Source organism: Bos taurus, chromosome 8 (assembly GCF_002263795.3).
Source record: "Bos taurus isolate L1 Dominette 01449 registration number 42190680 breed Hereford chromosome 8, ARS-UCD2.0, whole genome shotgun sequence".
In the NCBI taxonomy this organism is placed as follows: domain Eukaryota; kingdom Metazoa; phylum Chordata; class Mammalia; order Artiodactyla; family Bovidae; genus Bos; species Bos taurus.
This window is the reverse complement of record NC_037335.1, coordinates 29,470,569-29,482,559: the sequence shown is the minus strand read 5'-3', so window position 1 is coordinate 29,482,559 and position 11,991 is coordinate 29,470,569. Positions and strand designations below refer to the sequence as shown.

The 11,991-nt window shown below is 39.9% G+C and overlaps 1 protein-coding gene across 1 annotated transcript; it reads right to left on the bottom strand.

Annotated features, from left to right (window-relative positions):
- Positions 1–6,723: 6,723 nt before the first annotated feature.
- CER1 (cerberus 1, DAN family BMP antagonist) lies at positions 6,724–11,763 on the bottom strand. The gene is made up of 2 exons (XM_002689577.5): positions 10,690–11,763; positions 6,724–8,767 (listed from the first exon to the last, which is right to left on the bottom strand). Exons 1-2 carry the CDS (start codon positions 11,194–11,196, stop codon positions 8,453–8,455), a joined length of 822 nt encoding a protein of 273 aa, XP_002689623.1. The 5' UTR covers positions 11,197–11,763; the 3' UTR covers positions 6,724–8,452.
- Positions 11,764–11,991: the final 228 nt, after the last annotated feature.

Below are 11,991 nucleotides of genomic sequence, written 5' to 3'. Positions count from 1 at the left end.
AGATTAATGAACAGCTAGAATACACTGACCACATCTTCAGTTTCTTAAATACCTGTGCTGCTTTGGATAGCAACGCCTGCCAAACTGATAGACATGCATACCATAGGCACACATGTCTTTGTTCTTTGCTCTCTTAATCAAGCAGTTAGTTAACTTTCACTGTGGGCTTCCCTGGTGGCTCAGCCGTAAAGGATCTGCCCATCAATGTAGATGAGAATTTGATCCCTGGGTCAGGAAGATCCCCTGGAGAAGGAAATGGCAGCCCACTCCGGTATTCTTGCCTGGAAAATTCCATGGGCACAGGAGCCTGGCAGGCTACAGTCCACAGGGTCACAAAAGAGTCAAACACAACTTAGCAACTAAACAATAACAAGAAAAAAAAAACACTTTCACTGTAACTGCATCACAAAAACAAAAAGTCTGTCCTAAGTTCATACCTATTCTAGCAAGCAACCCCCTTATTCCCTTCACCTTTTCCCAGTCCACTTCTGCTGTTTGGGGAAAACCTAGAGATTTGACCCTATAGAACCATATAGGCAACAAAGAAATGGGTCAGCCTTAGGTTTAGAAAGTCCTGCACCCAGGATTCATCCTGTGGTCTGGTTCTGTGAATACCAGCATTCTGAGAGACTCCTTCCTGAAGCAATCTGATCACCGTGTGCTGTCATTCATTAACTGCACAGAAATCGCCAACTGTCATCATCAAAGTCTTTTACGGGCATGCTGTAGATATTAAAGGAGCATGTTAATATTATATCATGTGCAGCAACAGCTGATGCTATTTTTATGGAGGCAATATTAGAGAGTGTGCAGAAGTATCAAACTCCAACTCCCACCATCTCTGTTTCTTACAGCTCTCCTGAAGCCTGACGCGGGGCCACAATGTCAAGCAGCTTTAATCACAGCAAAGAATCATTCAACTGATCATTTCCACGGAAGCTGATCTTATGCCTTAAACTAGGTGTGTAGTTAATGATTGTAGATGCCTTTCTCTACACTCATCACCGGACTTCTACTGTAAACATGAAGGCAGGAGGATTTTCTTTGAAGTTTCCCAGGGCCAGAGAGAACATTTCTCCTTCCTTCTAGCTCAGGCCAGCATGTGGGAGTGTACCCTAGGCGTCATATGACTGGCTTCTCTTAGGCCTTGTGTCAAGTGGAATGGGCCTTCTGGCCAGACATTACGTTTATATGTGCTCAGTTGTATCTGACCTTTTGCAACCCCATGGACTGTAGCTCACCAGGCTCCTCTGACCTTGGAATTTTCCAGGCAAGAACACTGAAGTGGGTTGCCATTTACTGCTCCAGAGGATCTCTGTCCTGATTTGTGAAATCTACTCAGAGCAAACTCAAGACTTATTGGGGCTGTCTCATAAGTCCCGCTTGCTCCCCTGAGATCTCCTCCCTGAGCCTATCATAAAGTCTGAAATTTCCAGCTCTGTACTTGAGAGAGAGAGAGAGCAAGATCCAGACGGTGACTGTTAAACTGCAAATAACTCGATGACATTTTGGAAATATTGTTAATTTTCTTAGGTGTGATAATGATATTATTGTCCTTAATTGTGTAGGAAAATAACCTCATTCTTGGGCGATGCATATTGGAGAATTAGGGTGAAATGTCATGATATCTGCAATTTATCTTTCTAATGGGCCTACAGTATAAAAATATGTAGTGAACACACATCTACACACATTCACACAAATGGAAAGGAAAAATAAAGTCAATATGGCAAACATAACAGTCGCTTCAACTGAAGTGGAGGCTGTGGACATGTTCTGGGATCTTATTTTTTTCAACTATTTTGTATGTTTGAAAAATCTTCATGATAAAGAAGTGGAAAAAATTTAGATGCCAGAACATATTCCAAACCCAGTGAATCAGATGCCTTGGGTGTAAAACCAAAAAAAAAAAAGCCTTGCTTGTGAGCACCTGATGTAGTTTGAGGCATGATAAAACATGAGAGTTAATGAACTATAGCGTTAAATGCTGATAGAGGAGTACGTGTAATAGGTATATTAGAAAAAGAGGCAATGATTTGGGGGCGAAAGAAAATTCAATTGAACACCTCTATTTCCTCTGGGCAAAAACTGCAGTTTAGCTAACTGAGCAAGGGTACTGCTATTCATAAGCTGCCTGAAAATGAAATTTGAGGAACTTAGAGTTTTGGAGAACAACAAAACTGGAGGATCAAGAAGGACTTAGGGAACAGCATGATGTTCTAATTCAAGAAGGACTGAGAGAACAGCATGATGTTCTAATTCAAGAAGAGACCTGAGCAAGTGTTCAGAATTCCTGTGACCAGAATTCTGCAGTAGCTCCCACCTACTCATTATCTGCCCTGGTGGAAAGATCACCAGCAGAGCTTTAAAAATATATTGACAATTGCCTGATATCCCCAACGCCTACCTCTAATTATTGGAACAGAATTTCTGTATTTTAAATGCTCATGGACCATTCTAACACACAGCCAAGGTGAAGGAGTAGTTACCTGTACATGAAATCTGAACTCTCTAGTTGGTAAATTCGGTATCCTCAAGGGCAGGAAGCTGTCATAGCCATCTTGGTACCACAGTGGGTCAGCTCAGTGCCTGATGTTTAATTCATTCTGAATAGATGTTAACTGGATGAGCTACACAGATGAATGCACATGAATTAGGAGCCCTGGGCAACTGTAGACAATTTGAATATCCTAGAATCAAGGTGAGAGAGGGAAGGGAGCTCAAGGGTGAAGCAGAAAGGAGGAAAAGTAGACACCAAAGAAAATTCCACCTGCTTTGAACTATTTTCCTTAGAGCTATGCCTGGACTCATAGTCACCTTTGCAAATGGCCAGGGGAATTAGGAGGCTTCCCAGGTGGCACTAGTGGTAAAGGCCTCGCCTGCCAATGTAGGACACATAAGAGAAATGGGTTCAATCCCTGGGTCAGGAAGATCCCCTTGTGGAGAGCATGGTAACCCACTCCAGTATTCTTGCCTGGAGAATCCCATGGACAGAGGAGCCTGGAGGGCTACAGTCCATAGGGTTGCACAGAGTTGGACATGACTGAAGTGACTTAGCATAGCCACGGCCATAGCGCAGGGGAATGAAGAGCATAAAACCTCTTTTTTCAATCTCTGCACATGGAGGAGGCCCTTCAGTGATAGTTTCACCCTGTATTCTCATGGTCCTGAGACGCTCCAGGACATTATTTTTTTTAATGTTCAAAGATTACTAAATCCAATGGATCCCAGGGCCGTTGATGGAGGCATCCTTTTAGTGTTTTATTTGAACAGCTGTAAGAGGTAAAATCTGTGCATCCATTTAAATTTTTACCTATTTCTTGTCTAGGGTTTAGGCAGGATGCAGGTTCCCTTGATTACTGGAACTGTGACATAAAGAGTCATGTACTGGAAACTCTTATTCCTGGGATATTGAACATAAATAGGCGTGTTTCCCTTAGCTGGTAGACAAGAGGAAATTGTGACCATTTCCTTGAGAAACATTAACCCAAGTCCACACCCAGAGATGGGTCACTGGTTGTTTCTTTTGGAGGAAAGGACGAGGAATGAAACGAAAACGGAGGGAGCAGGGCAATAAAATGAATATCTGAGCTCTCTCCCGGAAACGTGGGTGGATAAACTAGGGCCTGGCTTTGGAAAACTCGTATTACAGGAAAGTCCATTCCTTTGCTTAAGGTGTGATTACTCACCCATTTCACCATTGCCAGCTCCTGAAAGTGAACATTAAACAAGGTGAAGAGGACCCACTGATGTATATTTAAAACCCCTCCTCTGTTCTTGAAATGGAAACTTGACTTTCTTGAGATTCACTCGGAAGAGGTTTGTGAACATGATTTCTAAGTTTTCTTCCAGCTCTTCTGGCCTCCATGCTTTCTCTCCATTCCAACTGACCGGCTCCAACTGTTAAAATTTTTGGCTCATGGAAATCTTGTAGAAGCTCAGGAAAATTCTAGATGATCTCCCTTTAAGTGTGTCCATAACCACAACAATTATGCACATTTTGGGGGGTCATGAGGCCCTCTGAATCTACTTTGTAAATTGATATCATCTAATCTGCTCAGAAATATTCAAAAACTCCCCACAGTCTATCAAATACATTTTTAAGACTTGTTGGCTGCCATTCCAAGTTCCCCACCCTATGTACCCCACAGACCTTTTTTCAAGAGTAGTTCCCAAAATTCGTTCACTTATCTTTACAAGTATTGAGTTTTTATTCCTTACAAAATATTAAAATTATACATTGTAGGCGTATGTGTATGTTCCTGAATATATACAAATATATAAAAATCTCAAAATATGTAAATATATAATACTATTATATAAGAAATAAAAAGAAATATATCTAATAATATTTTAAAATAATGTAATATATAAAACTTTAGAAATGGGAGACTAACAAAGATGTATAATATACAGGACTTGCTCACTATTATTGCTTTATAATTTGCATATATTATCTCTGCTACTATATTATAAGCTACAAGGTGGGAGGAAATGTGTTTTATCTATGTTTGCTTATCTGAGGGTCCTCAGAATAGTGTCATGTACAGCATAAATTATCAGTGAAAATTCAGAGAACACATAACATTCTTAATTAAGAATCAAACTGACAGGTTAAGGAGACTATACACACCAAAAAAATAAATTTTCAAAGCTAAGTTAACCACTCCCTGTAGGGAATACTTAATGTCCTACTTCCTAACAGAGATAAAATAGTATAGAAAAACGCCTCTAAAAACTGTTGTAAAAACAAGCTGGAATCCTGTATGGAGAAAGGAGTAACCATGGAGCAATTTATATACAATATCATGTTTGTAGTAATTAAAAACTCAGCTTTATTGTCACACTTTCACAGGTTATTCAGTCTAACATAATTAACCTCTGGCACACTTGCCTATTTTATTTTTTATCACTTATAACCATCTGATATTTTTCCATTTCAGTTGATTAATGAATTGATTGATTTTCAAGTTGCTTGTCCCCTGCAGTAGAATATGAACTCTATAGGACCAGGGACCTTGTCTGACTTCTTTCCTTGCTGTGGACACAGCTATAGACTTACAGCTCTATCGTGCACAGAACTGGTGGACAAATACATACTTGCTGAGTAAAGGAACATATACACAAAAATAGTATGCATTATTTATGGATGTGTATGTACCTTTACAAAAATCTAAAAGGTATTGGAAGTGTAAACAAGACTGGGGGTGGGGTAAGTATTGAGTGCTCAGGGACTTGGGGGATACATCAGCAGGGTAGTTAGAGAAGATGTATATGTGAAGTGGTTCATACTTTTAAGAAAATAGACAAGAAGCACAAGACGACAAAATGTTAACTATTCTGGTAGTGGGAAATTGCGGGTCTGTTGTATTGCTTTTTGCACTTTTCTATGTCCTTTAAATGTCTCAAAACAATTTTTTTTTAAGTCTGAATATGAAAATAAATAAATAAATAAAAGTCTGAATAGAAAAGAGTGAATTTATCCTAGCTTTATAGGATCCAAAGCTCTCTGATGTGCTGTTACCTAAACCTGATCATCACGGTAATTCTGAAGTAATTATTACCAGCCTTATTTTATACAGGAGGAAAACGAGACCAAAATTGAGGAAGGGGGCTTGCCATGACCACCTCTTAAGTCAAGGCAATGCTTGGCTGAAAACCTGACCTAGGGATGACTTCTCTTTCAAGAGATAACATCACTGTCCTTCAAACATGAGGGCTAGACCAGAGGTAAAAAGAAATTAGCTTTGAGAGCTATAGGGAAGAGACCTAGAGGAGTTAAGTCTAAATTGACAAACAGCAAATAGGCAAACATTTCAATATAAATAGAAAATATGCCTCACATTATCTTAGTCAAGTTGCTTAAAATTTTTAGGCTTAATTTCCTCTCCTACAAAATAGGGTATTTACATACCTCATCTGATTCTTATTAGCATTGTACTATTTATGTATTTACACATGACTTAAATTATACAATTTATGTAAAAGACTCAGGACAGTATCTGGCACTTAATAGATTGTTCAATATTTGTGTGTTTCCTCTGTTTCTTGTGCTGCCGTGTATTATGTCAAACAGTTAGACTGCCTTTTTTGTAAATAAAAATCATTGAATGTGGGCAATTTCGTGAGTTTCATACTGCTACTCTTTGAATGTGACCTCTGCTACAACCATCAACTAGCTCATCTTGAATTCACACATGAAGAAAGGGCAGAGCAGAATTTGAATAAAGCTGATGATTGTTTGGGGCTTGGGCTGGAGAGTCTATTTGCAAGGGTAGATAAAAGGGATTTGCAAGTGTGTGAGGAGGAGAAAGATAGTCAATTGGCAGAGATGGGTTTACATAATCAGGGTGAGGCAATGGCAAACTAGACAGCTGCTCAATAGCTTTTGGCACCAAAATATATTGACCAGCTGGGATATCGTTAATGCTTAACAGTTTTATCCTTATGACCATATCTTGGCCAATTAGGTTGTCTTTGACCACAGAAGGGTATAATATATTCTAATATAAATGTTGCATGTATATCTCTGTAGCATGTATTCTATTGTGTTGATGTGTTGTAGAGTATACACTAAATATAAATGCATTTGTTTCTTCAGAACACCAGGTTAGATGGTGTGACTAAAGAGGAATAGAATTAAAATAGACATTAATTTCTTTTTTAGAAAAATAATTATTATTCCAAGATATACATTCTTGGGTACACTGAAAGTAAAAGGATTCAAATAATATCATTTTTAAGATTAATTTTTAAAGTATGATTTTAGAAAAAGAAATATGGTTAAGGAAAGTCAGTTCTGCATGCTTTTCATACAAATAAATACACACAGGAGAAATGACTGACAGGCAGTGATTGAAGGACCTTAACAGAAAGCGGTTTGCAGTGTTAAAAGAAACACTTGGACCAGTGTCATTAACCTATGAAGCCATTTCAGAAATACTCTTACTAGATAATTTCCCAATAGTGCCTTTAAATTATGGGAGAGGTAAAACAAATAAGGGCAAAATATAAGACAAATGAATGCTATAATATTTCCCAGAATGCATCATACATGAAAATTTAATACATTAAAATATTTGGAATCTTTTCAGAATTTGCAACTGTGGCATTTACAAAATAAAATTTGTAACAGAGTTTTTTTATGCAGTAGCACAAACACAGTCATATGAACACAGAACCATTACTAAACTACCTAAACCAAAATGCATGAGGAAAAGGATTTCACCTGTAAATTGTTTTTTAAATTTAAATCATTTGTGGTTTATTTGACATCTACAGAAATTCCTTGGTTATTTGCATCAACATCTCTGGATTAACCTTTAAACCTGATACTGATCATATATTTTCCTTCCCCATAATTTAGGCACTAGTTTGTTTACTGATAATTGATTGTTCCTTATCCGTATGTAAACCGCTAAAAGTAATATCTGTGTTCCTTCTTCAAAGCTAGAGACCTGACATTACGAATTTTATATGGGAAGTATAAAAAGTAATGAGGCAACCAAACTCCAAACTCCTTCTACCTATGGACCTACTTAATCATCTGATAAAAGTCAAATAAAACGTGGCCTGAGAGCAAAGACAGCTACAAGGATCAGGAATCTTCTCTACAAATACCACATAGATATGTATGCATACATGCATACATATGTTGCTCAGTTGCCCAGTTGTGCCCAACTCTTTGCAACCCCATGGACTGCAGCCTCCCTGTCCCTGACCATCTGCTGGAGTTTGCCCAAGTTCATGCCTGTTGCATTGGTGATACCATCCAGCCATCTCATCCTCTGATGCCCTTTTTCCCTTCTGCCCTCAATCTTCTCCAGCTTTCCCAAGGCTAACTGAATTCTGCCAAGAGAAAGCACTGGTCATAGCAAATACCCCTTTTCAACAACACAAGAGACGACTTTGCACATGGACATTACCAAATGGTCAATACCAAAATCAAATTGATTACATTCTTTGTTGCTGAAGATGAAGAAACTGTAAACAATCAGCAAAAACAAGACCTGGAGCTGACTGTGGCTCAGATGCATATATATATTTGCTGATGCTTTGACAAGCTATTAAAGAAACCCATTTTATGGTCTAGTTTATTTCTTTTCCATCTTCAGATGGAGGGCTCTTACCAAAACTTGTAGACAATAGATCATGTAATAATAGTAGCAGAAAGGACCTTAGCAATCGTCTGGTTCAAGTCCCTTCTTTATAGATGAAAAACTTGGGGAAAAAGCTTCTGCAGCTCATTAACATGCTATACCCAATTAGTGGCAGAGTCGAGACTAGATCCCAAATGTGCACTGATGAATGGATAAATAAATATGACCTCTAACTCATTTTCACAACTATTTTGTAAACCATCTTTCTCTTAAAATATTATATACCCACTTAACATTTCAGACTGAGTAATCAGTAATTTTCCTGATAATAGTAAAATAGCTTTTCTTTTTTTTTATGTTGAAAATCCTGGGATAAAGGGATCTTGGACATGAAATTCTGCCCGAAAGCCAGCCTGTGCGGGGTAGCCATGCTGATGCTCTGTCTTCACCATGCACTGACATTCCTCCACCAGCATCACCACCTTGATCACCATGGCCAGGTTGGTGCAATTGAGCTGTAAGTGCCTCGTGGTGAACTTGGCAGGCAGGCAGTGGGAGCAGAATGTGTGGGGGTGCTGCGCAGCTTCAGGAAAAGGAAGAGACCCACATTTTCCAAAGCAGAGGTTGTTCTGTACAACCACTTTCTCACAGTCTTCATGGGTGATAGTCTAAAAGGCAAACACATCTCCATTAAATTATCTTGAGTCATTTCTTTAACATACATGATACAGAAGCTCTAGACTATTAAGTCTGAGGATGTTAGTTGCTGAGTCATGTCCGACTCTGTAACCCCACAGACTGTATGTAGCCCACCAGTCTCCTCTGTCCATGGAATTCTCCAGGCAAAATTCTGGAGTGAGTTGGTATTCCTTTCTCCAGGAGATCTTCCCGATCCAGGGAGTGAACTTGGTTCTCCTCTATTACAGGCAGATTCTTTATCATCTGAGCCACCATGGAGGCCCTCCCAAGCCTGAGGATAACTTAGACTAAAATTTAAAAATCTTTCCAATGTTGGATACATTTTAAATATCCAAGTGATGGTATCTTAAGAGCATAGAGCTACCTCAACTAAATTTCTTTTATTGGGTAAATTAATAAATTAACCTGTAGGAAATACCTAAGGTAATATGGAAAATGTTTACACTTGAATGCCAAACTCTAAGTTTGATGTTACTGGTCTGAAAAATTCTAATGGCTCGCTTCTTGTCAATAATGTGTCTTACCCTTCTACTCTTCACAGTGCATTGTGCATAATAAATTCTCAATACATATTTGTTCAAAAGCTCACAGATCAGAACATCAAGAGTTTAATCTGTCCTATTTTGCAGTGTTTATAGTACATTCAAATTTATTAAAGTTGCATGGAGTAAAGTTGCAGCACCTACACCTCTAAATCATGTTGCGTGACATCATCTCTGCCTCTCCCGTAACCCCAGACACCTAGCTTTATGTGCCCTTCAAAATATATGAGCCAAACACCTTACTCTTAATTTGATTAGCAATAGAATTCAAAATAAGGGTTCAAAGGAAATTTGATTGCCCGGTTCTTAGGAGCAATTTTCTAATTATACATGGGCCAACAAAGCAGTCATTATTATTTGATCATTGACTTGTCATTGCTACGTATCCTTGCCTTTTCAGAATATTTAACTGCCTTGCACAGTCAATTACCTTATAATACTGCCTGCTTAATTGGGTAGCTTTACTGGACTGTAAAATTTTACTCTGCCCTGCATTGCTTTTGGTTCAGTATCTCTGTGTTTAAGGACCTGATGCAATTTCTCAATTTTAATCTAACATTTGGAGTGTGGGCTTTGCCAGACCAACTGGAGGAAGCAGATAGTAGAATGCTCCCTGGTCTTAATAGTGTGGAATCAATCATCCTAACCACAAATCAGCCAACACAACATGAACTGGAAGACAGGCATTTCTAAGGGGAGGAAATGTGATTTCACATCAAGATTACTTTTTGAAAGCTTATGAGAAAATCTGTTGTATTAAATCATTTTTGCTATGGTAATGCTAGAAATAATCTGGCAACTTCTGTCTAACAACCTGGACATAGTTGATAGACCTATGAAGTATCTGGGTGTGAAATACAGGGATTAAGACCATCATACATGCAAGTATGGGGAGGAGTCCAATGTATCCCACTTATCTGCAGATGGAACCCACTTGCTCATCCATGTCTAATAGAGTGTAGAGATGCAGCTAGGGAGAAGTTCTGGTGATCACTCTAAGTTCCCAATTTCGTAACTGGAGGGACAGTCAATTAATTCTCCAGATAGACCACACCAGTTTAAAAACAAATAAATAAAACAAACAAAAAAAAAGGCTCTGTGTGATCAATATGAATGATTACTAACATTAGCAGTACCATCATACCATCTTTGCAGCATTTCCAAGGTTAGAAAGAAATTTAGGGAATATGAGCATACTTTGCCAAATCCCATGATGAAGGTCCAGGGACCAAATCTGGAAATTAGGTGAGACTCAGACTCCTGGCACACTCGTCCCCTGCTTTTCACCCATCCCAGCTGTCCACTCCCTCCTGAAAATCTGGATCCCCGCCCCCACCCAGAACAAATACCTGGCTGAAGGGCACTGTCCTACAGGTCTCCTGATGCACTTCATGGCTTTTGATAGGCAGGATGATCCCCTGAGAAGCTGGACTCATTCTGAACATGAAGTGGTGCCAGAATTTCTTGGCTTCTTCCCGGAGAGGAGATTTCTCCGTCGGCATCCTACCCTTGGGCTGAGTGAGGCCCCAAGTCCCAGGGAAGATCTGCTCACTGCCCAAGCCCTGGGATGGGTGCAGCTCTCTCTCAGGCTTCTTCCAGAATCTCCCAAACCTGGACAGCATCTTTTCTCTCTGCCTCTGGCCCTCCTCTGCAGGGCTGGCACCTATCAGGTGTGGCACGGCCACAAACAGATCTGGCTTCTCCTCTGCTTCCTCCTGAGTGCCCATGGAGAGCTCTCTGCGATTCCTTTCTAGGAGCATGAGAGAGATAGAACTCTGCCTCTGGCGACCACCCCCGTGCTGTACAGCCTCCCCTAGAGGCAGGAGCACCAGCAGCTGAAGGAAGAGAACATGCATGCTGTCGGGGCCCGCTTCTTGAAGATTCACAGACTGTGAGGCCCAGAAAGAGGTTCACTCCCTGCAGGACTGTGACCGGGGAGATGCTATATATGGATACCTGCCTTGTGGGATGGGAAGGCAGGTGGTCAGTAGCCAGGCAGAGTAAACACATCTCTTGTTTGCTTGAATTATGGAGTGCTAATAGTGTTCTGTCTTCATTTTGGTTTTGTGTATTTTAGAAGGCTCCACTGAAAGCCAGGGACCCAGGGGGTAATTAGCTGACACTTTATCGTCTGAGATTTAAGGAGCAGTAGTAGTGAAAACAACACGTCTTTGCCTGGATTTCCCATCACTGTTATTAGGGCGAGAGTAAGCTAACATCTGTGGTGCATCTGCTTTGTGCTGAGATAGAACTGACATGTTTTTAAGAGAGAGTTCAGTTGCTCAGTCGTGTCCAACTCTTTGTGACCCCATGGACTGCAGCATGCCAGGCTTCCCTTTCCATCACCAAAACTCCCGAAGCTTGCTCAAACTCATGTCCATCAAGTCAGTGATACCATCCAGCCAACTCATCCTCTGTCGTCCCCTTCTCCTCCTTCTCCTCTTTAAGAGAGAAGTGTATCAGGTAAAAATTAATATATACGTTTAACCAAAGTTCAGGCTATTAGGCTACACACACACACACACACACACACACACACACACACACACACAGGAGCAGCCAAAGAAATACATAAAAGTTGTAAGAAAGAGAAAGGAAGAAATAGAGGAATGTTACGTTCATTGAGAAAAGGACGCTCCTATTACTGAGAT